The 27616-nt window shown below is 55.8% G+C and overlaps 2 protein-coding genes and 1 long non-coding RNA gene across 6 annotated transcripts; 1 reads left to right on the top strand and 2 right to left on the bottom strand.

Annotated features, from left to right (window-relative positions):
• The first annotated feature begins 1226 nt into the window (after positions 1-1226).
• Positions 1227-13218, top strand: NELFCD (negative elongation factor complex member C/D). Of its 4 annotated transcripts, none has more exons than XR_003204698.2 (15): positions 1227-1362; positions 5100-5215; positions 5428-5537; positions 6352-6461; positions 7461-7568; positions 8336-8488; positions 8711-8841; positions 9500-9665; positions 9969-10103; positions 10530-10669; positions 11427-11541; positions 11913-12008; positions 12090-12141; positions 12567-12696; positions 12794-13218. XR_003204698.2 is itself a non-coding variant. In XM_025853367.2 (15 exons), exons 1-15 carry the CDS (start codon positions 1243-1245, stop codon positions 12826-12828), a joined length of 1806 nt encoding a protein of 601 aa, XP_025709152.2. In that variant the 5' UTR covers positions 1227-1242; the 3' UTR covers positions 12829-13218. The 4 variants fall into 4 exon arrangements, 3 of the variants coding, with proteins under 3 accessions (XP_025709152.2, XP_025709151.2, XP_073740082.1); XM_025853367.2 differs by having other exon boundaries at positions 12090-12230; XM_025853366.2 differs by having other exon boundaries at positions 1234-1362; positions 5103-5215; positions 12090-12230.
• LOC112809948 (uncharacterized) lies at positions 7572-10006 on the bottom strand. Its single transcript, XR_003204699.1, has 2 exons — positions 9918-10006; positions 7572-7711 (listed from the first exon to the last, which is right to left on the bottom strand). It is a non-coding gene; the product is annotated as an uncharacterized lncRNA (long non-coding RNA).
• A 54-nt stretch (positions 13219-13272) lies between the features above and the next one.
• Positions 13273-22156, bottom strand: CTSZ (cathepsin Z). The gene is made up of 6 exons (XM_025853370.2): positions 21974-22156; positions 21471-21634; positions 17263-17442; positions 15176-15326; positions 14788-14950; positions 13273-13886 (listed from the first exon to the last, which is right to left on the bottom strand). Exons 1-6 carry the CDS (start codon positions 22114-22116, stop codon positions 13776-13778), a joined length of 912 nt encoding a protein of 303 aa, XP_025709155.1. The 5' UTR covers positions 22117-22156; the 3' UTR covers positions 13273-13775.
• Between the last annotated feature and the right edge of the window lie 5460 nt (positions 22157-27616).

The raw sequence follows: 27616 nt of genomic DNA, 5'->3' as shown, positions 1-27616 counted from the left end.
AACGCTCTCTCCTTGGTCCAAGCTCGCTTGACTCCTTTTGTCATATGACTCTCAGCTCAAATATAAGTTTCACAAAGAAGCCTTGTCTGATGGTCCAAAGTTGGCCTCTCTCCTAGGATCACAAAACACTAGCACTTGTCACCCTCTGTTATTACTTTTGTTTGTTCCTTGTTCAGCTCCTCACTTCAGCTTCAGACCTCACTAGAATGTGGGGTCCTCCTGGACAAAGATCATGTCCAATTTGTTCACCAATGAGCTGCCGGAGTAGCACAGGGCCAGATGATGGGGGCATTCAATAAGCAGGAGTTGAAGGAATGAGAGAAGGAATGAATGAAATCACAGCTCCTGGTAAGCATTCTGGAAACGGTCACCATTACCAATGTTCTAGAGCTCATGTCTCTAATACTCTTCCGTACGGATGCATGGGTTTTATCTCTCCAAGCATCCAGATCTGATGGTGTTAACATCCCTGCTCAACTCTTCCCATGATGATCAGCAGTCTATCGCTTTTGTATCTCCTACTACATGCAGGGAACAACCATGCTGCGGGCTTAAAAAGCATCATCTCAGGTATCCTTAACAACTATCCCACGAGGTAGGCCCTCTCTTCCAGGGCTGCATTATGACATTTGAGAGCACTTTTGGCTTTGTGCACCCTTCTTCCATAAAGAAATATTTAAAATTATATATTACACTGCCTCAGTTCTTTATACCAATTATACAAATACAATCCAGGCTGGATTCATCCTTATACTACTTATTGGTATTCTGATTTTAAAAGAAACGAAAACATTTTCGTAGGCCCTAGACACTGTGCCCCATAAGTCAGCCCTGCTCTTGCGCCCAGGTGTCCGACGAGAAAACCGAAGCTCTCAGGACCCAAAGTCACGGGGAAGGAGTGGAGCGGGGACCCGAACCCAGGTCAAGAGTGAGCCTCGTTTTAAACTTCTATCCGGAGCTAAAACCCCTGGGACCCAGCCAGGCGGTGTTCCCAGCTCCTTTCGGGTCGTTCGGTCCTCCCTGGGAGCCCAGAGCCGCGAGCCTGCGGCTGCCCTCTGAACCCCGCCCCCTCGTCCAGGCCACGCCTCCGCCGGCCCTTGCCGGGCCCTGGGCGACCAGAGCCACGACTAAGGAGCCGCTCTCTGTGCCCCGCCCCTTCCCCGGCCCCAGGCGCGCGGCTGCGGGGGGCGGGGCCGCGGGACCGCGCGTGCCTTCGCCCGCCCCCCCCTCCCCGCCGTGCGCATGCGCCTTGCTCGCGCGCGCTCACGGGAGAGGATGGCGGGGGCCGCGCCGGGCGCCATCATGGACGAGGACTACTTCGGGAGCGCGGCCGAGTGGGGCGACGAGGCGGACGGTGGCCAGGTGAGGGGGGGCGCGGGCGTCCCCGACGAGGACTGTTGGTCTCCGTCGCCGGCGGGCCGGCCCCGCCCCCGCCGCGCCCGGCCCCGCGGTCGCCGTACGGTTCAAGCACAGCGTGCCCCGCCCCCTCCCCGCCCCGGAGCGCGCCCCCCGCGTCCCCGGAGCGCCCGCCGCCCGCCTTCGCCCCCGGGCCGACGGGGCCGGCCCAGAGCGCCGCGGCCTCCCTGCGCCTCGGTGCCGTGCGCTGCAGACGAGTTGGGGCGGGGGCCGGGCCGCGGGGGTGTCTGCTCCTGGGGGTCTGGGCCGCAGGGGTGCTGGCCACCCGGTCGTGACCCGAGGGGCCAGCCGCCGTGTCAGGTGCCGTTGTTTCCTTCCCCCCGAGGCGGGTAGGGCACAGAACTCGACGGACTGGGCTCAGAGCCCCAAGTTTGAACAACGCAAGTCTTTGAAAAATTCCAAGTCAGCATCGTGAGGGGAAGAGTGGAACTCTGGTCTTTCTTCCCTGTGTTTCTACTGTTGTAAACCATACTTTTCAGGGCTTTGGGTCGATTCAGTCAGTCTTCCAGGGAGGTGACCCCCAAAGGATCTTCCTTGCATACCTTGAGGGGGGGTGTGGAGGCTGAGGAGGGCTCGTCCCCACCTCCCTCGAAGCCGGGCTGGAAAGTCAGCACTGGGGGCTCTAGCTCTGCCAGCGTGGCCCAGGCTTGGTCTAATCTGAAAACCCACCCAAAGTGCTGCTCAGAACGCAGCGTCTCAGGTCCCTCCCCTGGGGACCCGTACAGCCGGCCTGGAGGAGAGCCTGGGGATTTGCCTGTTAACAAGAGCCAGCATCACGAGTGGGCAACACTGAACTCAACGTGGTGAAGGAAGAGCGGATGGAGTGGGGCGTCCGCCACTGGAAGGGGGCAGTGGCCCAGGGAGGGCCTTGGAGCCGAGGTACAAAGATGCAAAGATAGGTGCTGTGTTCCTGGAGCTGAAAGCAGTCCTGTGTGGCGAGCGCAGAGGCATGAGGTTCTGCGAGGGAACACGTTCTGAAGGGCCTCTGATGGCTGCTGGCAAGTGGGACTTGTTCAGGAGTTTGGGACGGAATGGTACCACAAGTTTGTGTGTTTGGAGGCTCAGAGTGGGGTAGATGGAGGCAGATCTGGCCCAGAGCCTGCTAGCTAGGTGCTTCCCCGCATTATCTCCTTCCACTCAGGGGCTTCGGAGGTGGGGGTTAATCTCATTTCGTAAATGAGGAAAGTGAGGCAAAAAAAAAAGCGAGTGACCTGCTTAAGGTTGCAAAACCAGTAAATGAAAGAATGGGGATCCAACCCAGGTCCTTTTGTCTCCACTGCCACTTTATCAAAGTGCTGGACCATCAACATGATATAAGTGAGCTTCGTGGTAGCTTCGTGCTTCGAGCACCCTGTCCAAAATGTCATATTACTTGTCACATTGAGCCTTTAAGTCCCGGAGTGTTACAACTGAGGCATATTGAAGGGCCATCTAGACCAGTGCCCTCATCTTCGTCCAGTTGAATGCCCTAGCTTATGCAGCTAGGAGTGGCAGGAGGTTGGGGAGTCTCATGCATGGAGAACTTTAATCATGATCGAAATGCAGCCCACTGACCCTAATAGGCTCTCAGTGATGAGAGGGGTGGACCGTATGTTCACTCCATGTTCATTCTCACTGCTTGGAGGAGGAAGAGGAAGTCAAGAAAGGTGACTGAAGGGGTGACATGAGCTGGATTTTGAAAGACAGTGGTAGGTCAGATTTCGTGACACAAATTCTGTTCACATGATGCCATGTTACTGGATTTGAGAGACAGGAAGATGTGTAAAGAGGCTACAGTGATATTAAATCCAGATGGTAGAAGCTAAGAGCTACTGAAATGCAAAAGTTTAGTCTGGCTTCAGCTTGCCAATGGGGACTGGCCAGAGATGAGACTGGCCAGGTGAACAAGTGAAAGGTTAAAGTCATGCTAGAGGTTGGATATCTTTTCTGAGGGAGACTGGGAATTTTAAGCGAGAGAGAGAGGTGTCAGACGTGTGGTTTATGAAGACCGTTGTGGCATCTGAGTGGGAGACGACTGAAAGGAAGAAATGAGAACTGAGCCATTAGGGGCATTTTGCTACTGCAAGCAATGCACAAAATAAGGAATGGTAAAGGTGGAAAGGCCCAGATTGGATAGATATGTGGGAGACAGAATTGGTGGGTCCTTGTGATGGGGTGTGGGGGTGGAGTGAGGGAGCAGAAACTGAGGGTGACTCCTAGCTTTCTGGGTTTGGGGTAACAGGTAGATGATGGAATCCTTTACTAAAATATAGGTTGTAGGAAAATCTGTTTAGAGGTCAGTTTTGGACCTCATGAGTTTGGAGAACTAGTGGGCAATGGATGGGAATGAGAATGGACTGCTGACACTCGAGTGTGGAGCTCGAGAGAGAGATCCAGGCTAAATCCTAGATTTATGAACAGGGAGGTGGCATTACCCAAGAGAAGATGTAGAAGAGAATAGGGCCTAGGGCAGAAGCCCAGGAATACAGACACACAAGGATGAGTCTCAGGGTAAAGGCCAGCCTTCCTTCACAGCCTTGCTCAAGGCTCCCCACACAAGTAAGATCTGAGAGAAAACTCCCCAGTCTCCATAGAAGGAATCTGTTTCCAAAGCACGGCTTGCAGAATGTTAGTCCAGACCAGGGGTGGGCAGACTTTTCTGTAAAGAGCCAGATAGTAAATATTTTAGGCTCTGCAGGTCCCTGTCACAACTACTTAACTCTCCCATTGCAAGGGGAAAGCAGCCATAAACAATATGTAAAATTTAAAAAATAATTTTTAATGGGTGTGGCTAGGTTCCAATAAGACTTTATTTGCAAAAACAGAAGGACTGGATCTGGCCCTGAGCTGTAGTTTGCTGGTTCCTGGCCCAGGTCTTACCCCATTATGTTAGTCGCCGAGAGGCAGACTGGTCTCTCCTAGTTTGTGAAGTCCTTTGGTGGAAAAAGCCGTATCTCGTCTTATATGTCCTAGGTTTCCTGGTGACAAGTACAGTGCTCAGTACAGAGCAAGCGTTTAAAAAGCATCTGCTTGTTAGTTGGGATGACAGCGTTCACGCCAGACGGACCTTGATGTCATCACATCATCATCCTGCTTTGTTCTTAAATTCAGTGACTTGCCCAAGGTTGTTTCCACCCGGAACAGGGACTAGTCTCCAGCCAGGCCTGCCGATGTGAGGCAAGTCTGTGACCTTCACTTTCTAACAGTGTATTGATGGCTTTTGCCTTCAGGAATCGCTTCATCAGTCTTTGTTGGAGGAAAGCATTAAAGGGCACATATGAAATCGTAGTTGTGAAAACACTAACTAGTATCTATTGAGATCTTACTAAGTGTCAGGTACTCTGCTTGGTTCTTCCAGAAATTAGATTACGGAGTCCTTAACAACAGACAGATGGGAGCAGTCACTATTATTACCTTTAGTAGAGGAGGAAACGGCCACCCCGCGAGCTCAGGTGACTTGTGTGGCCACTGTGCCCACGTGTGCCAGGGTGGAGGCACAGCACGAACCTGCTTGCTGTGTGTGGTTCTCGATTCAATTTTCGTAGCTGCCCATTACTTGTCCTGCCCACTTCATGAAACTGTCGTGAAAGTCAATTAAATCATGTATGTGGGAGGGACAATTTTGAAAGATGATAGAAATTTAAGGTGAGATTACAGGATACTTGTATTAATGAAAAGAATCACATGGCTCTTTATGCCACCAGCAGGAGGAGGATTATGGAGAGGGAGAAGATGACGCAGAGGTCCAGCAAGAATGCCTGCATAAGTTTTCTACCCGAGATTATATAATGGAGCCCTCCATCTTCAACACTCTGAAGAGGTGTGTGAGCAAGGTCATTTGTATTGGGAGGGGGCCGGGGGTAACTTAGAGACAGTCCGTCAGAGACCCAGAGGATGATGTGCACAAGTGAGAATGATGGGGTTTTCGAATGGAAGGCTTCTAGTTCTGCCCCCCCCAGCCATCTTAATATCCTAGCTATCTCGTCCTTGATCCCCATGCCCATGCTGTAGCTTTTCTGTTCCTTTTTCTAGGTATTTTCAGGCAGGAGGGTCTCCGGAGAACGTTATCCAGCTCTTATCTGAGAACTACACGGCCGTGGCCCAGACTGTGAACCTGCTGGCTGAGTGGCTCATTCAGACAGGTGCTTTGTGGGTGGCCCCCATCCTGGCTGGTCACTCCCACCACCCCCCACCTTTTTTATAGACCTTTGGATCATCTTAATGCTGATGAATTGGAATGGCTTTGTTTGTTTTCTTGGGTTTGAAGACTTCTGTAAGTCGGAACCGAACTTCTTACCCCTCCTCGTCTGCTTGATTCTGATCTTTGGTTCAGTAATGGAGGTTTACAGATAGCCTGCAAATATGATTCTCATTGAGCTGTTTGCCCTACCATGTTGTAGAATTATAGGATTATACAGTATATGTTCAGTGTGTCATTTTTAAGAGATCTGTTATAGCAGGCAGTAATTGATGGATAATGTGGGACTGGGTATGATTACGGCTTTTAGCTAATATGATCAAAGTAGAGCCTGTAAGTCCACTGAGCTGGGTGCGGATGACATCAGGGGGTAGGGCTGCCACAGCACTTAAGAGACAGTGCGCCTCTTGTGGCTGGCGTCTGCTCTCTTCCACCATGGCGGGAATGTCTTTCCATCCTCCTACCTGTCTGTGTTGGCCGTTTGTCCTTGCCCTTACTGAGGTTTCCAAGATGCCGCTGGCCTTTCCATGTAGGCCAACATCCTTGTGTGTTCCGCCCTGTGTTCCTTTTTGAGTCTTACCACTGAATATGGTTAACAAATAGTAATTTTTATGAGCGGTCCCAAATTCCAAGTGGTCAGAAGCAGTTTTGTGATCTTTGATCCACATGTAGACTTTTCACCTGTCTACTTTTCCTAAAGGAGTACAACAGATTGAGGGATTGCCATTTTCCATCTGGTTGTTTTCATTTTCTTACAGGTGTTGAACCAGTGCAGGTTCAGGAAACAGTGGAAAATCACCTGAAGAGTTTATTGATCAAACATTTTGACCCCCGCAAAGCAGATTCTATTTTTACTGAAGAAGGAGAGGTGAGGAGTCTGTCTTCTTTCTCTAATATGGGTTCCTGGGATCTTTTGCTTGTTCCACGCATACAGTGGAGTGTGCTGTGTTATGTGAGTAAAGCGTTGGGTCCTAAAATCAGGGTGTGAGATGAGTTGCGTAGAGTCAGAGCTGCCCTCTAAATGCTCCGTGCAGTGTGGTGAGCTCTCGTGAGCGGAGAGGCGCACACGTAGTGAGCTGGGGAGGAGGAAGAGCAGACCCCCAGCTCCCGTGTCCTGCTGACTCTGGAGCACAGGCTCTGAGTGGAGTGCTGTAGTCATCTGGGTGCCCCAGCAAGCAGACGCCAGGACGGGGTTGTGTGTGCAGGAGATGACGGGGGACGTGTGTGTGAGAGAAGATGAGCAGGGGCCGGAGGGCCATGATGCAGGTGTGGCCCCCGAAGGCCGGAGGGAGGGAAGGAAGGTTGGGGACAAAGAGCCCTAGGTGACAGTGCCATTTTCAGAAAGTTTCCGCAGTGTCAGTGAGGCCCAGGTCTCCTGGGAACAGGCCTGCCTGTGGAGCCCTGCCACGCTCAGTTGGTGGCTGGGAGTGTCCGGTGGGAAGCCTGGCCTTGGCACAAATGAGAGGTGGACTCAGAGTCAGCCCTTGGGTGTGTCAGTCACACATGGTGATGGATAAAACCACTGTGCTACTACACGGCCTTTTCCTCCTGCCCAGGGCACACAGCTGATGTGCGTCTGCTGCAGCCCCTCTCCGTGGGCTTCCCTAGACTCTGGCATGTTTCCCGGAAGTGCGGTTGAGCCTTCCCGAAGCTGTGAGTGGGCCCTCAGGGCTCTGGCGCTGCCACTCAGCCTCCTATGTGGCATCACCAGCTCTGGGTCTGCTTCCGCGGCTGGGACTGCGGGGCTGGATCTAGATGCTCTCGGGGGCTCTTCCAGATGGGATAGCCAGCCACTGTTTATACAGTATCATCTTCACTTAAGCTCAAGCTAGGCCTTTTATCTTGCCGTCTGTTTGTTTGTTGGCAGACCCCAGCTTGGCTTGAACAAATGATTGCACATACCACGTGGAGAGATCTTTTTTACAAACTGGCTGAAGCCCATCCAGACTGCTTGATGCTTAACTTCACCGTTAAGGTAGGCAGAGTACTAGAGTCACAGAAAAGGTGAAGGTGCTGAAGAACGAGAGTTATTTTGGGTTGGTTGGGAGGTGGTCTGTTTCTTCTGCAAGCTCGTATTTGGTTTTTGGTAAAGGTCTCTATCACTTCACTTCAGTAAGTCTGAACAGTGAGAGAGAAAAGCACAGAAGATGTATCTCTGGGGTTTCTGGTTTTTTTGTTTTGTTTTTTAAAGATTTTGTTTTTAAGTAATGTCCGCACCCAGTGTGGGGCTCGAACTTTTAACCCCAAGATCAAGAGTCACATGCTCCACCGACTGAGCCAGCCAGGCACCCTCATATCTGTGTTTTTGGATCAACATGAACTCTGTTTTAAAACTTGGCAGGAACATATTTATAGAGTCTGTTGTGTGCTGAGAGGAATCTTTAAGAATGCCTGGTTTGGGGCGCCTGGCTGGCTCAGTCGGAGCATGCGACTCTTGACCTCAGGGTCGTGAGTTCAAGCCCCACGTTGGGCTCAGGGATTACTTAAAAAGAGAAAAAAAAAAAAAAAAGAATGCCTGGTTTGTCCCCTTCATGTGACACACGAAGGAACCAAGATGGGATGGTTAACCTGGGCTGCAGCCCTAGTCAGTGGCAAGGCCGGGATCAGAATAAAGGTCTGAGACCTGAGAGCAGTGTTTGCTCGGCCCCACCTCACCACAAACACTGACGATAAGCCAGCTTCCTATGCAGTGTGGTCACTGCCTATTGATGCTTTGTTTGGCTTCTTATTTTTGTATTGTAGCTTATTTCTGATGCAGGGTACCAAGGGGAGATAACCAGTGTATCCACAGCCTGCCAGCAGTTGGAAGTGTTTTCTAGAGTACTCCGTACCTCTCTAGCTACAATTTTGGATGGAGGAGAGGAAAACCTTGAAAAAAATCTCCCTGAGTTTGCCGTAAGTTCCTTCTTTTGTGTATCTCAAGATTAGAAGGAGGCTGCTTTGGGTCATGCATATTCAAACATGAAATGCTTCTTCCTATAGACAGTGTCCAGGTCAGAAGGCCCGTTCCAGCATAAATAACTTGCATGCAGAAAGGTTGGGGGTCTGGCTTTTTTGTCGACAGTTGTCAGCGCTGCAACCGTGAAAGCCCAAACTCTCTCCCCTGCAATTTTTCAGAAAATGGTGTGCCACGGGGAGCACACGTACCTGTTTGCCCAGGCCATGATGTCGGTGCTGGCCCAGGAAGAGCAGGGAGGCTCCGCCGTGCGTAGGATTGCTCAGGAGGTGCAGCGCTTCGCCCAGGAGAAGTGAGGGCCGTGTTTTTGCTAGCCCTGGTCCTAACTAGGTGCTCCCCACGAAATTCCCCCCCACACCCCCCTTGCCCTTTCTCTACAACCAGAGGCTCTGGGTCCTCCTATCTTGACAGATAAACTTCCTTTTACCTAGTACATCTGGAAAAGTCAGGGTAATTTTAAATACGTGTAGAGAGCTTGCTTTCTGAAGTTTGGCTTTGATGAGTATTTTGTAAAGTAACTGATTATTGTTCAATTCACTGGATCTGTGAACCTGTACTCTCATATATTAGGATTCATCAATAGCAAATAATAGTGGTCCTGAAATAGTCAGTAGTCTAATTGTTATATTGTAGTCTGTATCTTACAGAACAAAATGAGCCCTTGTGAGTTTATCCTCCACTAATGGAGTCTTAGTGATATGTTAAAAGCGTGTGGCTCCTTTTGGAAAGTCTGCAAGCTGCATCCAGTCCGTCCTTCCCAGTTAGCTTTAAGTGCTGTTTTTATGGGTCGGTCAGGTTCCCAGTGAATGACAGAAAAATGAAAAACAAAGGGACCCAAGCAGTCCCAAGTGTTAGGTGTGAAAAAAGGAAGGAGAGCGGCAGAGGAGGAAGGAGGGGCAGGGCAGGGCGCCACCTTCTTAACAACGGGGTATGGGCTTTCTTTCCTCAAGAGGCCATGACGCCAGTCAGATCACACTAGCACTGGGTACAGCTGCCTCCTACCCCAGGGCCTGTCAGGCCCTTGGGGCTATGCTGTCCAAAGGAGCCCTGAATCCAGCTGACATCACAGTCCTGTTCAAGATGTTTACAAGCATGGACCCACCCCCCGTTGAACTCGTAAGTTGCTTTCATTTTAATAATAAGGTGGGACACCCTCCATGCCGATGAGAAGGGTTATTTTGGAAAGCCCGTGTTTCTCTTAAGTCACTGAGTACAAATCCATGTTCGTCTGTTTCTGCCCTTTTCCTCGTCCTTCCCCATCACATCCTCAGCCCTCGCGCACACTGGGACACCTGCCAGCTTGAGCACAGGAGGGTGGATGTGAGTGGGCATGCCCTCACTCCTGCCGTTAAGTGTATGTGGACTTACCTGACATCTCTTCCGTGCGTTCCTTTCCAATGATACCATGTGTCCCCTCAGATCCGGGTGCCGGCCTTCCTGGACCTGTTCATGCAGTCGCTCTTTAAGCCAGGGGCCAGAATCAACCAGGACCACAAGCACAAATACATCCATATCTTGGCCTACGCAGCAAGTGTGGTTGAGACCTGGAAAAAGGTACTATCAGTTGAGAATTCCTGGGCTTTTTGGGAGACAAGGAACCTCCTCTCTTGGGTATTATTTGGGAATTTTGGCTGCAAGAAGTCATGAACCCAACTCGTGTCAGAAATATCTTTTTTAGTGTTCATGCATGAAATAGTCGAAGTGCTAAATCTCTCAAGGAAATGGGTATGGCATCTGTAAGACTTTTTCAAACTGGAATTGAAAGTGCAGCTAAAGAAACCGACCAGGTCTCCCCCCGCCCCAGGCCCAGGTCCCCTGGCTTGTTTCCGTAAGCCGGGCGACTGGAGTGCAGCAGCTGAGCTGACTCCTGACCCCAGGGATGGGGAGGGGTCTGCAGGGAGAGGCGGCCGGTAGCAGACCACCCCGCCTGCAAGGCCACGCACGCCATCGGGATTCACGGACTCGCGTGTGTGTTCTCAGAACAAACGCGTGGGCATCAACAAGGACGAGCTGAAGTCAACGTCGAAAGCTGTGGAAACCGTTCACAATTTGTGCTGTAACGAGAACAAAGGGGCCTCCGAGCTGGTGGCAGAGCTGAGCACGCTTTATCAGTGCATCAGGTGAGCAAAATCAAACCTCGTTCTAAACTGGATCCTTCTGGAGGGGGTGGTCTGAGTTTTCATTTTATTAAAAGCTCAAAAAAATATGTAACGAAAGCTTCAGAGATACTTATTGATTTTATGTTTTCTTTTTAAAATGTAGATAGAGAACTTTGAACTGTTTTAGCAGCACGAGTAATGCTCAGCTGCTTACCTGCCAGAAGTCTGTTCATAAATTAAGCCTCAGAAAAAGGAAGACCCACCAGAATTACAAAAGCTGCTTGAAAGAAAGGGGTCTATTTGTAGTACATGTTAGGCCGACAAGGTATTGCTTAGCTGGAAAGGACGTGTGACCATAGCAATGGTATAAACCCACAGTCAGAAGAGCTTACAAATAGGGCGATCCCTTGGGCAGTCGAGTCTTTCCCCTGGTAATTTGTGCTCGGGACAAGGAAAGGGTTTACTAAATAGAACTTCAACCCAGTCCGAGCTCCCTGAGTGTTCTGCATAAATGATCTTGTCCTTCCAAACCAATAATGTGGCTTAAAGTAAGCCGATAAGGGAGGTCGGGGTCTTGTACGGCATGTTGAGAGGATGCTGACCTCAGACTGACTCACGGACAAGCATCTCCCTGGCAGAACACATTGGGAGTGACTTGCTGGGGTAGATGGAGTGGCGGTGGGTTTTTAAACGTTCCCAACCGTTTAGTTTGGGTGGTGGTGGTGGTTTTTTTTAAACTTCATGTAAAGGAAGCTCTGTGCCTTACTTGTACCCGTAGGTTTCCAGTGGTAGCAATGGGTGTGCTGAAGTGGGTGGACTGGACCGTGTCTGAGCCCAGGTACTTCCAGCTGCAGACTGACCACACCCCGGTGCACCTGGCCTTGCTGGATGAGGTAGGAGGGCCACAGGGCCAGGGATGGCACTGTCTGTACCTTACCCTGCTCGGGCCCGGCCTGCCGGGACATCTGTTCACTGAATGCAGGAGCTGCTCTGTACAGGGCTGGCTACTTTCTATCCTTAACGAGGATTTTCCTTTTACGGAACTAGTTTCATTGGTTCCATAGATTTGCAGTTTTCAGCAAGTGTTTTGAAAGGATGAGGAATGGCACAGAAGCTGACGGGCTGCGGGCTGGCTGCTGAGGCCTGCCATCATGGGCACCCGCCGTGAGCCAGCTGTGACCATTGCTGACGGTTCTCTGCACTGATGGTGAGCCCAGAGACCCGGCTGCAGTGCTCAGCGGGGCTCTCTTTGGCGTGTTTGTAGATCAGCACCTGCCACCAGCTCCTGCACCCTCAGGTCCTGCAGCTGCTTGTTAAGCTTTTTGAGACAGAGCACTCCCAGCTGGACGTGATGGAGCAGGTGAGCGGGTGGCCCTCGGGCGTCGTGGAGGCTCGGGGCGAGGACCCGTTCTGACAGATCTGTCTGCCCCCGCTCTCGTAGCTTGAGTTGAAGAAGACCCTGTTGGACAGGATGGTTCACCTGCTGAGTCGAGGTTATGTACTTCCTGTTGTCAGTTACATCCGAAAGTGTCTGGAGAAGCTGGACACTGACATTTCACTCATTCGCTATTTTGTAACTGAGGTCAGCAATACACCGTTTGTTTCATGTTTCATACTGTTGCCTTTTGGCTTAAATTTAGTTTATTTTGTACCTAACTCTGAGACCTGTGCTTTCTGATAATCGGGGTGACGGCAATGATTAGATACCAGTTTACCAAGCCCCTCCCGCCTGCAGGAGCCATATTGTTTTACCTACATAACCACCTGGGTGTCTTAGTTTTGGAGACTGTTGTCATCGGGAAGTGGAAAGGGTGGGGAGGGGAGGGTGGTTTTCTCCAAACTGATTGCCATTTCATCAGGTGGTGGGGACGCTGCTCAGAGACTGTGCGGGGAGTGACCTGGTGTTCTCTCCTCCTAGGTACTGGATGTCATTGCTCCTCCGTACACCTCTGACTTTGTGCAGCTTTTCCTCCCCATCTTGGAAAACGACAGCATCGCCGGCACCATTAAAACAGAAGGTGAACATGACCCCGTGACGGAGTTTATAGGTAGGGTTGACATGTGTGTCCCTTTGCTGCAACTTTAAAGGTCATTGTTCACCTCCTGTTTCTAACCCAGTGCCTGTTTTCTTTCTGTTTGTGAAAGCTCACTGCAAGTCCAACTTCATCCTGGTGAACTAATTTACAGCATCCTCCAGAGCTGACCCAGAACGTTCCAGGAGCCCAGCAGGGGGAAAGCCCTTCCGGAAGCTCTTGCTGAAGAGGCCCAGTCAGCATCCTGGGACTGGGCTCTGGTGGGAGGAGGTGGGTGACTGTTTGTATGGCCACTAGTGCAGATGGCCCCTTTCCTCAGAGTCCGGGCTGCCCTTGCACCCTGCTGACCACGTTCCTTTCCCCCCAGCACAGGAGCTGGGTCCCTCCCATGGTGGCGGGGAGCTCAGAACCTGAGACATGTAGATGAACCACCTTCCAAGGTGACTTTTCTTACAAGAACCCGGTTAGTTGATCTTTTATTGTCATTGTTTTAATTTTCCAAGAATAAAAAGCCTTTCTGCTGGATTGGCAGGTGGAGATCCTGGTGTTCTCATTCTCGTGTGTAAATAAGGCACGCTCAGGCTCTGCTCGTGCGGGGAGTCACGTATTTTATTCATCACTTGGGCAATCTCAAGCGGCCATCTTCTATCTCCTTCCACCCCCACCACTGACTCCAGGGTGACCTAAGAACTGGTGATAAGTCTGCCCTTCTTTACCATATTATAGACCACACTGCCAAATAGGAAACACCAAATCATGGATTGAAGAGGCTGGAGGTCCCGTCATTACGGCCTTGCGGATCACACCTTGGCCAGGCTGACCGCTGCCATCCTGGTGGTAGGGGCGCTGCCGGCACGGGGCTCCCAGCCTTCCCGTTTCCTCCCCCGGGAGCGCGCTTGCGGCCAGCGCCACCGCAGTCTGCAGGTCGACACGCGCCCCTGCTAGGCGCTCAGTGCTGTGACCAGCCATCAGAGCGTGTTGAATGCCAGCCCCTAGTCCCTTCAGACCGTGGTGGTACCAGCCCAGTGCCCAGAGCGAGCGGACCCCCTCTGACTGTGGTTCACGATAACACTGCTCTTCTGGAGACCTGCGCCTTAAACGATGGGGTCCCCAAATGTACAGTACTCCTCCACAGCAAGGTTGTAACTGGCACCCTTCCCATCCTTATAGGTGCTGGTCACTATCCGCATCCAGCCGTGCTCACCCTGTGGGGGAGGGGTGACACGTTAGGTCCCCACATGCCCGTCTCGTGTGGCTCCTGCTCTCCACCTGCACCCTGACCCTCCGCCCCCCTCACCACAGCCTCTGGCTTGGGTGCTCCTGCCCTGGCGCGGGACCCCGACTCCCAAGTACCGTCTGTGAGATACTTTTACTTGGTTAACATTTAACAAGCAGGGTGCCTGGCCCTGTACGCCAAAAAGCAAATGAATGTAACTAGAATATTGACTCTTCGGGCCAGATGACTTAACTACCTATTAATATCCCCGGGTTCTAGTCCTTTCATCAAAAGTATTGACATTTCGTCACCTCAACATTAATCACTCTCCCCCACTTCGGGGTAATGAGTTTCTGTGTCTTAGGCTCTTAATGGTTAATACTGGGTCTTAGAAATGAAAATTCTGGCAGTTAATTTATCTCCCCTGGATTTCTAACCCAACTCAAAAGTAATTCTGAAAAAACTCCACTGTGACTTGGGAGAGCCGAGACTGTGACAGCAGAAGGGACAAGACGGTTGTAAAGGAAAAATCGAGCTGAACTGAACGTTGCAGAATAGCCTTTTGCAACCAGGGCGGGGGCTCCCAGGAGACCCCTGGCAGTGACTGGAGACACTGTCGGCCGCCCCCCCCCCCCCCCCCCCCGGGGGCGGGGGGGAGCCACTGGCGTCTGACGGGTGGGGCCAGGGATGCGGCCACACACGCCACGACCTGCAGGACAGCGACAGCCCGCCCTCCCCGCCGGCAGAGCGCGACCCCAGGCGTCACTAGCGCTTCCCCTGGGCGGGCGCAGGAAGCCCCTCCGCTCGGGGCCGCACTTCGCGGCTGGGAAGCCACCAGCAGCAGGGCCGGAGGCGGGGGGCGGGGGGCGGGGGGTCTGCGAACATCTTACCCACGGTTCCCCCCACGAGTTCCGGACAATCCAGTACTCCGTGCCGTCGCTGACGCCCCAGCCGACCACAGAGATGATGTGGTTTATGTAGGCATGGTCATGGTACTCGGCGTAGACGCCGCCCGTGTAGTTCACCATCTTCTCCGTCGCCATGATACCGCAGCTGAGCGCAAGGCGTCCGAGAGTGAGCCCCTCGCGCCGACAACTTCCCCGCTGCTGCCAGCCCCGAGGGCCCGCCGCCCCCACGCGTGGGGGCGGAGTCGGCCGCCACCGGCGCGCACCGCCGTCCCGTGCCTGCGGACAGCGCTCACGCCGGGCCGGCGGGGCCCGCCCCGGGAAAGGGGCCTCGGGGACCCGGCGGGCAGCGGCCCCCGCCTCGCCTCCTCACCTGACGGGGCCGTTGGCGTAGATTTCCGCCATCATCTTCTCCCTGCCGGAGAGGGAGCCGTAGTCGCCGACCTTCCAGAGGGTGTAGTTCTGGATGGCGTGGCACTCCTTGAATTCCGTGCAGGTTCCGCACTGGTTGAACTTGTCGCACTCTGGGGGACAGCAGGCGAAGTCCGCGTGAGCCCGCTCCCCGAGGAGCACATCCCAGCCCGCTCCCCGCTTTGCCAGTTTAGCTACTAAGGAACTCCTCTTGCCGTCGGGGCCCGCGGGCCGAGGCTCGGCGTCCAGCGGCAGGGGAGTTACGCAGAGCCCTCCCCCCGCGGCGGCGGCAGGAAAGACGGTAATGGGCGCGTCGTAGGCGCTCAAAAGTTAGCCTCCTTTCTTTTCCTTGAAAGGCCAAGAACGGGGTCTTTTCACAAGACTCCATAGCTGAAAAGAGTGTAATTAAATTATTAGCTTTCAAGAAGATAACTGTACGGGCGCCTGGGGAGCTCCGTCGTTCAGCGTCTGCCTTCGGCTCAGGTCATGATCCCGGGGTCCCGGGATCGAGCCCCGCATCGGGCTCCCTGCTCGGCGGGAAAGCCTGCTTCTCCCTCTCCCGCTCCCCCTGCTTGTGTCCCCTCTCTCGCTGTGTCTCTCTGTCAAATGAATAAATAAAATCTTAAAAAAAAAAAGATAACTGTATTGCTGGCTAGTGAACAGGCCAATACATCTGGAAAAAAATAAGTATTTTCTTATATTTTTTGGTTTAGGGAGGTATCAAGAATTAGGCTAAAAAAAAGGGAGGCTCTTAGTTCTGTAAGACAACACTGTCCCTCCCCTTCCCAGGCCCTTGACATCCCCCATCCTGCCTTTTTACAGCTCTCGTGCTACCTAAGTGTTGTAATTTCCCCATCTGTCCGGATTCCTCCCCCGGGACATGAGACTCCTTGAGGGACCTAGTTGGTGGTTTCATCTGTCCCTGGGACACCAAATGGCCCGAGCCGAATTCAGCTGGAAAGGGATGGATCTGTGGCCACATTTGCTAATACAGAGGTGAGACTATGGACTGCCAACAGTCGGCTTGCTCAGTTGTCCCTGGCCCTGTCGCACGGGTGGGTTACAGGGGCCCAGCCTAGGCCGGACGAGACCAGTGCAGGGCAAGGCACGGCCCTGGGGACCACCTGGTCCCCAACTCTGCAGAGCCTTCTCCCCTTCATCTGGCCTCTCCTTAGTTCTCTGACCCCTCTTTTGTTTACCACTTCAACGAGACTCACCCAGCCAGTCTGGGGGAATTCTTTCTGGCTGGGCAATAGGGCTCCAGACGCAAGGCGGGGGCACCCCGTGGGTGTGGGATGGTGCCCAGAGTCTGCTCGGGCACTGAGAGGGCACAGGGGGCTGCTAGAGCTCACCCTTTTATAGAGGGAGAGAGCGGGGGCAAAAAAGCGCCCCGAGCTCCCCAGCCCTCCAACCCTGCGGCCTCAGACGGCCCCCTGGGCTCACCCAGGCTCTCTGCTCTGGCCGAGGCGAAGCGAAGACAGGGACAGGTCACTTAAAACTGCCAATTACGGGTTTGGGGTTTGGACTTTCTTTCCTTTGGTTTCCAAGGGGAGCAGCCCAGAAGGACTGTGCCAACTCCCAAGACTCCAGGCCAGCTGGCTCTGCTGGTCCAAGGAGGACCCTCGGCTCCAAGTCCACCTGCACGGGCACGGCCCCCGCCAGCGCAGCGGGCGGGTGCTGGGTTCCAGCTGGGCCCGCGTGCGTCAGCCTACCCAGCTGCTGGCCTGCCCGCCTCATCCACTCCTGGAAAGTGTACTCATGCCTTGACAAGGGCTCATTTTGGGAAAGCCCCAAAATGCCAACATGGCACAACCCAAACACCATGACCAGCCCTGGCCACAGGGGGCCCCAGGCTGGAGACACCCTCCCCAAATCTTTTTAGCTGGACTTCTCAACAAGGACTGCAGGCTCCAGCTGCCTGCTCCCCCGAGCCCCACCGGTTTCAAGGTGGCAGGTGGCTCCCACCTCTACCCGCCCCGCCACCCGCCCCCCCATGCCGCGGCCACACCTTCCCTGGGAGGAGGGTGGTGGGGGCGGGCAGGGGCCTACCCTGGTCCTTAGCCTGGTAGTTGTTGCAGGTCTCGTCCGGGATGCCGTGCTTGTGGGCGTACCCCCACACCGGCAGGTCGTTGCCCCCCTCGCAGGAGCCCGCGTTGGCGCAGTCCAGGACGTGCTGCACGGACAGCAGGGTGGAGGGCCACGCCCCCTTCCTCTTGATGTTGATCCTGTCTGCAAGGGCAGCACCCACACCTGGTCAGCACGCACCCACCGGCTCGCCCACCCATCCGGGGCTCCGACCCAGCCTCGGGAGTCTCGGCTCTCCAGGGGTCTCCCGGGCCCTTCCAGGCACGGATATGAACCCCCACACACCCAGTGCCCCCTTCCACCTCCCCCCTCCCCCCGGCTCACCCACATCCCTGGTGTCACCACCCAGACCATGGTGCTCCTGCAGCCCCACTCTGGCTCCTCTGACCAGCCCTCCCCCCACGCCCAGCCCCGGCCTTCTGGAACTCACCAACAATCACCAGCAAGGCCCCTGCCGCCCACTGCCCCTTCCTCCATGTCCCCTGGCCACTCCTTGGCTCAGAGAGCCCTTCCTGCAGACACCCCTTTGCTGGCAGCAGGTCGTCGGCCTCCACCCGCCCCTGCACCTCTCAGCCCCTCCCCGGCTGTGCTGACCCCATGTCACCTGCTAACTAGTCCGAGGAGTTCCCCGGGTCTGTCTCCGCAGCATCTGGCCCCAGCCGCAGCTCTTGTGTCTCAACACGACTGATGCACAGTAGGTGCTCAGTACGTATCGGCTGCACGACTGAGCACGCGAGTTTTCTTTCGTTAACTAGCCTGGCCCTGGCTGCTGAACCCCTGCCCCCAGGAGGTCACTTCCCCGAGGGAGGTTCTCCACCCTCACACCCCACACCAGGCAAGGCCTGCAGGCGTGGTGCCGGCCCCTTTGCCCCACTGCCATTTCCAAAACGCTTCGCCTCCATTGGTCTGGGTCTCCTTATGCGCCGTGGCTACGCAGGGGTGTCCCCCTTTCTGGGAGATGCTCGCTGATGTGCTGACCGGAGACCCCCGCCACCTGGCTCTCTCACGGGGCCCACGGTGACCCCTCTCACCCCGCCCCACCCCTCATTCCCAAACTTCACTGGAAAACTCAAACGCAGTCCCCTCATCTCTCCGCCACCCACCGTCCAGGCTTTCTGCGTCCCCAACCCACCTCCCATGACAGCAGGAGGCATGACCCTGCCCCCTACACAAGGCCCCCGCGGACGCGGGTCTCTCCCACATTAGCACCTGCGCACATGCACAAACCTTTCTTGAAACATCAGCGAAGAGCCTCTGCGACCCCGCCCGCACCCTCACCGACGGGGCTGTTGTCCGCTGCCTAGTGAGGCTCCTGACAGCCATCCGGGTCTCCGTTCCCAGCCCCATTTTCCTGCAGCCCAGGCCCACCTCACTGGCGTCCCCTCCCCTCCAGTGAAGCTGCCGATGCTGACCCTGCTTCCCCAGCCTGGGCTCCTCCGTGCCCCCCGAACCCCCGGCAGAGGGGCGCATCTGCATTCAGGTGCCCCATGCCTCCAGGGAGCCCACTCCCCACCTCCCAGTGCTGGCCTCCCTGTCCACACCTGAATCACGTATCCAACCCCTACCCGACCCGGCCACCGAGGGTCTAATACGCTTCTTACGTAGCCCGAACACAAGGGAAGACCCCTCCCCACCTGTCCTGGCCTGTCTTGCTCATCCACTGTGCACCAGGCTGTTCTCCACGCTGGGCATCCGGCACCCAAAAAAGCAGCCTCGATGCACAGGGTCCCAACACAGGATGGGGGCCAGCTTACAGGGGCTCTTGTAGGTCAAGTAAGGATTTTTGTGTTTTATCTGCCTAAAATCTCAGGGTTTCAAGCAGAACAGAAGCACAATCCGACCTGGGGCAATCAGCAGGCACGCTCTAGCAGAGATGGGACAGTGGCGGGGCAAGGGAGCAAGCCCAGAGGCCGGGCAGTGCGAGCCACGGGTTCAGACTGGGGGTGCAGGGATGGGGGCTGCAAAAAGCAGAGGGGTTCAGAACATACTCTGAAGGTAAAACGGACAAGATCTGGCCCAGGATTGCATGGGGGGCAACCCGAGGCTTCTGTGCGAGTCACAGGAAGGCTGAAATCCTGACTCGGTGAGCCCAGTGAGGGCGGAAAGGCTGAGGCTTGAGGTGTCAGGTGTCCGAGCAGAGGGAGAGCAGCAGCTGGTGTCAAGGTGGAGTGCCCATGGAGGCGAAGTCCAGGGGAGCCCGATGCTGGGAAGCTATGTGGGGAGGGTGAGGGGCTGGAGCCGGCAGAGCAGAGGGAGGGACGGCCTGGAGGCAGGAGGAGCCCGCGGTGTGGGGGGAAAGGCAGGGAAAGCGTCCCACGGACAGATGATGGAGCACAAGCAGAGGCCAAGGCCTGGCGGGGGACCGCTGCACCTGCCCGCGTGGCAGCCCCTCACGGGCAGCCTTGGCAGCATGGTGCCCGCAGAGTGGGAGGTGATGCAAGGCTGGAGTGGGCTGGAGGAGGGACGAAGGGGCTGCAGACACCTCTCCCAGGAGCCCAGAAGCGGGGCAGTGGCTGGAGGGGGGCACGGGCTCGAAGCCCCCTGCTCACTTGTTCACGGTGACGGCCAGGGGTCAGGGGCTCGGACGCTGGACGCCCAGGGACAGGAGGAAAGGTGGACCGGGAGCAGCTGTGTTAGGTGGCAGCTGGGCCCATGCCCATGGAAGTCCCCTCTTGGGGGCTTTTGTTTTCTCAGTGAAAGAGGAAGCAGAGCCCTGCTGCTGGGGGAGAAAGCTGGAGGTTCGAGGAGAGGAGAGAAGCAGTTGTCTGCCCAGGAGAGAGTCCATTCCAGAAACGTGGCAGGGCTGACCATCGAAAAGGGAACCATGTCCAGGGCCCGCCCCAGTGACCTTCTTGGCCCTTCCCTCCATCCCCCACCCTTAGGGATGCCACACAGGCCCTCTTTCAGTTCCTCACTGTGAGCGCCATGCCGGCCCAGCCCGGGCCCAGACCCTCTGCCTCCAGGCCCGCCCACAACCCGTCAGCCGGCCCGGCCCGAGGTCTCCCGGTGGCTCCAGTACTTAAGCCTCTGGCTCCACATGCTCCAGGGGCCCTGTCCACCTCCATCTCAGGCAGGGGGCCTCCCCAGCCTCCCCCAAGGGCTCTCACACCTTAAAATGGGGCGTCCGCCTACCTGCCCCCTTCCTCCTCCTTCCTGAAGGGTCAGAAGTATGCTCAAGCTCCTGCTGGCCACTCCTGGAGTCCAGACCCCACCCTCCACTCCTCGACCTACAGACAGCCCAACAGAGGTCCTGGCCCAAAGTCCAGCCTCCTGGGCTGTCCTCCCAGCTGCCACTCACACCATGGCCGAGTCTCCTGACCTCCTGGCCAGGGATCTCAGTTCCCCCATCAGCAAAATAGGAACAGTCACAGGACAGCTCAGAGGCTTCCCCGGAACCACCCTGTTCTTAACCCATTCGACATGAGGCCACAGACACCAGGCCTGCCCAGTGAGCTACCCACCAGGGAGGAGGCCATGGTCTCCTGCCCTCCTGGGGCCAGATTCCCAGTCGAAGAGTCCCTTCTGCAATGGAGATCTGGTGCCCCTGCAGGTTCCGGGACCCCCGGGGGGCCACTGGAGATGGCAGAGCCCCTCCCACACACTAGCAGGCCGGCTTGGGGCTGAATGGAGGCCCAAGGTTGGGTGACACCTCTCCTCCGTCCTCTCCCAAGGCCTCCCCTCACTGTGGCCAGAGGGCTCAGGGCCAGACTAGAAAACCTGCCAGCCCTGCTCAATATTCCAAGCCCAGGATGGGCCTGCAGCTCAAATATTAACTGCTGCTGAAAAGCAGTTTCACTTCCTTGTGCCCATCCCTGGCAGGGGGTTGAGTGAGTGAGTCTGCATTTCTGATTTGATCCCAAATGCCTGGGGTCACAGGCTTTGGGGGACAGAAAAGGCACCCTCGAGCCACATTATCCCTGGGCTTCAGGCCCCAGGCAGGCCCACCCCGTGTGATGGGAACACAGTCCAGCTTGTATCAATCACTCTGGCCCTCCCTGGCCAGTGAGGCACGGCAGAGGGCACAGGGCAGCGCCCCGAGGCCTGAGCGGCTCCGACACCACCCAACCCACGCCGAGTCCCGGCGCAGAATCTCCTGGCACAGAATCACGGCCGCTGGTGCCGCTCAGGAGGCCGTGTGGCCGGCCACGGTGGCCCACAGTCACCCCGCCTACCCGCCATGGCACTGGTGCTGCCGTGGGCCCAGCAGGAGCCACAGTACTGGGGGATGTGCTGGTTCCTGGTGGCGCTGGCGTAGTTGACCCCGTTCACGTTGCGCCAGTCCCAGCTCTTGGGCAGGTCCGATGGGGACAGGTACTCATGAGGCCTGGGGTAGGTCCTGGGAAGAGATCAGCACCACACAATCAGGCCCACTCCTTTCCCCCAAGAGAGGAGGTGAGCCCAGCTCCACGGGGGACCCCAGCCCACCCAGCATGTGAAGGAGGCAGGGCGCCCCCAAATGCAGGAGCCACACGGCTCCCCCAGCAACGCCCCAAAGACCTCCCAGGCCAAGCTGGTCCAAGCCTGCATATGTAAAGAGAAAGAGTGCCCCCCAAAACACAGGGGCTGGATTTGACCCTCAAAGGTCAAGGGAGGCAGGGCGCCAGGGTCCTGGAGCCCCGAGGAGGCGGCGGGACCCCCAGGAGCCCCGGGAGGGGCCAGCCCGCCCGCGGCCCACCTGCGCCCCAGCCCCGACAGCTGGTCCCCCCGCAGGGGCAGGCGGCAGCCCCGGCCCGGGCGGAAGTAGGGTCCGGCCCGCGCGCAGGCCCGCGGGACCAGCAGCAGCAGCAGCAGCAGCAACAGCGGCCCGGACGGCGCCATGGCTTCCCGCCCGCTCGCCGGCCTCGCGCTGCGCCCGCCCCGCCCCGCCCGGGGCCTTAAGGTGGCCGCGCCCGGTGACCCACCCCCGGGGCGGGGCGCGCCGCTGGCCCTGACCCCGACCCCGCCCGCCGCCCCGCCGTGCACCTGCCGGCGCCCCGCCGCCCCCCCGCCCCCGCGGCCAGGCTCTCTGGGCCCCATTTCCCCAAGGCCCAGAACCTTCCCGGAGAGGTGCTCACCCTCCGCAGAGCGGGAAGGAGGGATCCGTCTAGAAAATGCCCCTCAAGGAGAATTTCACGTGGCTCATAAATCATTATTTCTACACTCCAACTTCCAAAGATGCTTTTTTTTTTTTTAAAGATTTTATTTATTTGAGAGACAGAATGAGAGAGAAAGCACATGAGATGGGGGGAGGGTGAGAGGGAGAAGCAGACTCCCCGCCGAGCAGGGAGCCCGATGCGGGACTCGATCCCGGGACTCCAGGATCATGACCTGAGCCGAAGGCAGTCGCTTAACCAACTGAGCCACCCAGGCGCCCCAACTTCCAAAGATGCTTGAAGAGCTTCCCTGCTAACAAAATACGTCATGGGCAAAAGGGGAACCAAAAGCAGAAGTGGGTCCCCCAGGCCCCGGTTTTATGACTTTACAGTGTCTCCCTCCGCCCGCTCCTCGTGCGCGGCAGTCACCCGAGCAGGCCACAACATGGCCTCCTTCCCCCTGGAAGACAAGGTCCAGGCGTTGGGTTCCGGGGCCTCACGGCCGCGGGGTCCTCAGGCGAGTTTGCGCGCGGCTCTGCTATGGAGGGAATGCGCGTTCACGGCCTTCCCTCGGCCCGCGCCAAGCTGGCAATCCGGAATGAAAATGCCCATGGGCTCCCTGCGAGTCCCGTGAGCCCCGGGACCCTGGCAAGCCTAGGGCCGGGCAGGGCCGGGCGCGCCACAGAGGCAGAGACCCGGCCCCGCTTTACCAGTCCAGAAGTTTAGTCGCTGCTCCTGAGGGGCCATTGCTGAGGCCCCCAAGGGCAGGCCTGGGCTTTAGCCACGGATGTGTCTTTTATCTTCCTGGAAAGTTGACTCCTGGTAACCCCTAGTCCCAGTCAGTTCATTGTGGGGAGGTGGGATGGGGGTGGGACGGGGCCACCACCTGATCCTGCAAAAAAGCACTCAGGTTTGAGCTGGGGGGTTGGGGGGTGGGGGGTGGGGGGTGGGCACTAAAACCAGGCCCGCAGAGGTGGGTTTGCCTCAACAAGTGCCCTGGACCTAGCCTCAGAGCCCTTCCCCTCCCACGGCTGGGCTGTGAGGTCCAGGGCTACATCCCTAATATTGGGGGAAATTGTGCTGACTTACAAGTTTTCCCACTGCAGGGCCGAGGGCAGGTCACCCCCAGATGGCCACTTTGGCACGAAGAGTATTCTGAGCTGAAGGCAGTTGACACCCTGCGGGCTCAAGAGAGACTTTTGCCCCTCCCCTAACTCCATAGAAGAGTCTAAATTGGGAGTCTTTCCCAGAGTGAGGGTTATTAGCAGAGATAAATTTCATCTGAGCGACACATCTGTGTAGCAGGACAGACATCTAGTTACCAGCTGTCAACTGCGTTCCTTTTTTTCTCAAGCTCCAGACCCCTGCCCCCTTCCCCCCTGCATTCCGAGGGTCACATTTGCCTTTGAATGGGGCAGGAATTCTTGCTCCAGGACACCACTCCTACAGCCATTGGAAGAACTGGCGGCTCTGAAGATGCCCTGGGTGTAGGCGCCTGTAGGACCCCTGTGCTCAGAGGGCCCGAGGCTCGGCTCGGACACTGGCCCGAAGCAGGCCCACATCCTGTTTGCTCCAGGCCCTGCAAATTCTTTGCTGGGCTTGACTGATCCCTAGGCCTCTATGGGCTGGGGTCAGACAGAGGGGTGGTCTTTAAAGGTTCCCAGACCCAATTTTGCACGAAACGTGGGTCCCCTTCTCTCCACCCACCCCCCCAAATAGCCAGCAATTCTCAAATGCCAACTGGGCAGCTAAGATTTCAGCGCAGTCCTGAGATTTTCTGGCACCAGATTCCACAGGTTAGGGGCTCCGTCCTACAAGACCACCCCCCCACATCAGAGGCCAGTTGTGAGCCCCAGGCCGTTTGTTACCTGTGCTTCTGGCCAATCCATTGCAGATTGGAGGTTCCAAAGACCCCCTCCTTACGTTCGATTAATTTGCCAGAGCAGCTCATAGAACTCAGGGAAATAGTTACATTTACCAGTGTATTAAAGGGTAAGAATCAAGAGCCAGATGAAGAGATAGTCAAGGCAAAGAATGGAGAAAGGGTGTGGAGCTTCGAGGCCCTCTCCAGATGCCCCCCTCCCCTCGGAGGAGGAGGTGCGGGGCTGGGGGGAAGGGACTAGAAATTGTAAACCACTAATCACAAGGTGGGCCCTCTGGGCTACAGCGGTCCCCTTGGGTGGGGTCCAAAGTAGCCCTATTAACATAACAAAAGACACCTTGGGCTACCCTAGGTGGCTCAGTCTGTTGAGCATCAGACCCTTGATCTCAGCCCAGGTCTTGATCTCAGGGAAATGAGTTCAAGCCCCACGTTGGGCTCCATGCTGGGGGTGGAGCCTACTAAAAAGCAAAAAAAACCAAAAAACAAAAAACAAAACAAAACCCAAAACAAAAAAACCCACACCCCACCTTTATCGCCCTTAACCGCTTTCAAAATTCCAAGGGTTTAGGGACTTGTGAGCCAGAAATTGTGGGCAAAGACCAATTCTGTATGAGAAATATATTGTGGTCGTCTGAATGACCAAATACGTATTTCTTATAAATCACAACGTTGCAGGTAAAAAGGTCAGGAAGCATTCAACCCTGTGGCTTGCGGGTTCCAGGGAGGGGTGGGGATGTTCTCAGACTGGTCACAGGTAGGACCTCCGGAGCCGACCAGTTGCGGCTTACCAGGATTTTCCTGACACAGAAGCAACTCCCACTCAGAAAATGGTGGAAAACCAGGCAGGGGCAGGGGGGAGGGAGTCCGGACATTTAAAACAGCAACTTTCAAGGCAAGAAGAAGGAAGTGAGGTGTGATGTTATCACTCTGCCTCCTCAGCACCTTTGAGGGCTCAAACCCGAGCACCCCGGGCTCTTTCTCCCTCTGAACTTGGCTGTGGTGAGTGAGTGCCCGTCTCGGCCCGGCTGACCGCTCTCCGAGCAGGCTGGCTGTGTCCCTTCGGGGCTGACGGGCTTACGGGTGGGGGATTCCTTTCAGCAGAGGTTCCCAAACGTGTTCCGTCGAGGGGGCGGCCATGGACACAGCCCGACCCAAGTTTCGGCCCTCCGGACCCACTGAGGGCTATCGGCCAAGCGCGCGTGACCCCGGGGCAAACTTGGGAGGTTCCTGGGACCGCGCGGAAGGACGGGCCAGCGATCGTGCTTGAACCGGCAGCCCCCAGCGCCTGCCCTGGGCCCCAGTGGAGTCCACCCTCAGGCCCCGCTCTCTTCAGAGCACAACCACCTAGACTCCCAAACCTGAAAGCCTCGTCCCTTCCTGACACCACTGGGCTCGCTCCCCCGAGGGCATTTCGAGGATAATGACGCTCCTTCCCCTCCAGCCCCGGGCTGGAGGAGGCGCAGGGCAGCGCCCCAAGGCCAGCTCGCCCCCGAGGCCACTGCCCTCCCAGCTCCTCTGTGCCCGCAGCCTGGCAGCCTTGAGCAGACGTCTGCGAGCTTGAGGCTCTCCTGAAGCCCTGACAAAGCCCTCTCCCCGGGGGACTGACTTGGTGCCCGAGGCCTATCTTCCTGGATGTAACTGGGTCCCCCCTGCTCCCTGTGGGGCTTAAAGGCAAAGGTGGCGACCGTCGAGAAGACGGTCCACTCTGGGAGATGTCTGTCCTCATTGGATTCTTGGCACAACCTTGTTGGGGTGGAGGCAGGGGCTCGCACCCCACTTTACAGGTGGGAAGACAGGCTTCAGAGAAGTCTGGAGAGACCTGTGGCCGACAGACAGGAGGCCTGTGGGGGACAGGTGTCAATCCTTCTTTTTTCTCCACCCCAGAAAGCCTCCTGGCCGACAGGTGACCCAACGCCCCAACACAAAAGCCTATTCATTTCTAAAAAATAAGGGTGATCCCCCCCCCGCCCCTCGTTGTGATAAAGGGCACGCAGACCCGACGGTCAGGCCAGGGCTGGCCCGCTCTCGCGACCCGAGGAGAGCACGGGATGAGTTCTCATTTAGTGTGCAGTTGCCTCCAAATCCTTTCTTCCCTTCTTCTTTTGTGCCATGTCGTCTGGCTGCCACCCAGCAAGCTGCAGACATTTCCTATTATTCCACATTCCTGAGTTTGGCCACATCCTGGATACGGGCGTTTGTTTGGGTGGATGCTGACAAGTCTGGCTTTGCGGGGCACCGTGGCTTCCCTGGCGGCCGCAGCCCCTCTCCATCCACGCTCCTGTCACTTCCCACACACCTTTGCAGCCAAGGACTTTCAGGGGAGTAGAGAGGTGTGCACACAGGCTCTCCTGCCACTGTCCCCAAATGCCATCGTCACCACACCCTCTCCCGGCTGCACAGGTCTGCCTGGGGGGAAACGTGGGGTCACATTTGTGGGGCTGACCCCCCAGCAACACCTTCAGAACACACTGGTCACAGTTGGGCATGTAACATACAGCCACTCAGGAGCTGGCTCATGACCAGAGGGGTCTTGGTCATTCACGGGATCACATCCACTCGCTCTCTCTAGTCAGGCTGTTGGCAAGTATTTGTTGAGCCTCTAGTTTGTGCCAGGCCATTGTCCCAGCCCTGGGGATGCAGCAGTGATAAGTCCCACGGGGCATGCTAGAGACAGGGCACCCTCTGGGGAGTTTGGTTGGGGACGGTTCTTTTTGTTTGTTTGCTTGTTTGTTTACATAATTATTTCATTATTGATTTACCGTCATTTATTACATATTAAGATTATATTTGGGGCTTACTGGGTTAAATAACATATAACATTTAAAATTAATTTCACCTGTTTCCCTGTTACTTTTTTTACACTCATACATATTTTTATTTTAATTCTGGTAGTTTTTTTTTATTATTAACATATAATGTATTATTTGTTTCAGGGGTACAGGTCTGTGATTCATCAGTCTTACACAATTCACAGCGCTCACCGTAGCACATACCCTGCCCAGTGTCCATCACCAGCCACCCCGTCCCTCCCACCCCCCACCACTCCAGCAACCCTCAGTTTGTTTCCTGAGATTAAGAGTCTCTTACGGCTTGTCTCCCTCCCTGGTTTCGTCTTGTTTCATCTTTGCCTCCCTTCCCCTAGGATCCTCTGTCTTGTTTCTCAAATTCCTCATATCAGTGAGATCATATGATAATTGTCTTTCCCTGATTGACTTATTTTGCTTAGCGTAATACCTTCTGGTTCCATCCATGTCATTGCCAATGGCAAGATTTCATTTTTTGATGGCTGTATATACCACAGCTTCTTTATCCATTCATCTGTTGATGGACATCTGGGCTCTTTCCATAGTTTGGCTATTGTGGA

This window comes from Callorhinus ursinus, unplaced genomic scaffold (genome assembly GCF_003265705.2).
Source record: "Callorhinus ursinus isolate GAN/ISIS: 27379988/994484 unplaced genomic scaffold, GSC_fseal_2.0 scaffold53, whole genome shotgun sequence".
In the NCBI taxonomy this organism is placed as follows: Eukaryota; Metazoa; Chordata; class Mammalia; order Carnivora; family Otariidae; genus Callorhinus; species Callorhinus ursinus.
This window is presented reverse-complemented; position numbering and strand designations above follow the sequence as displayed.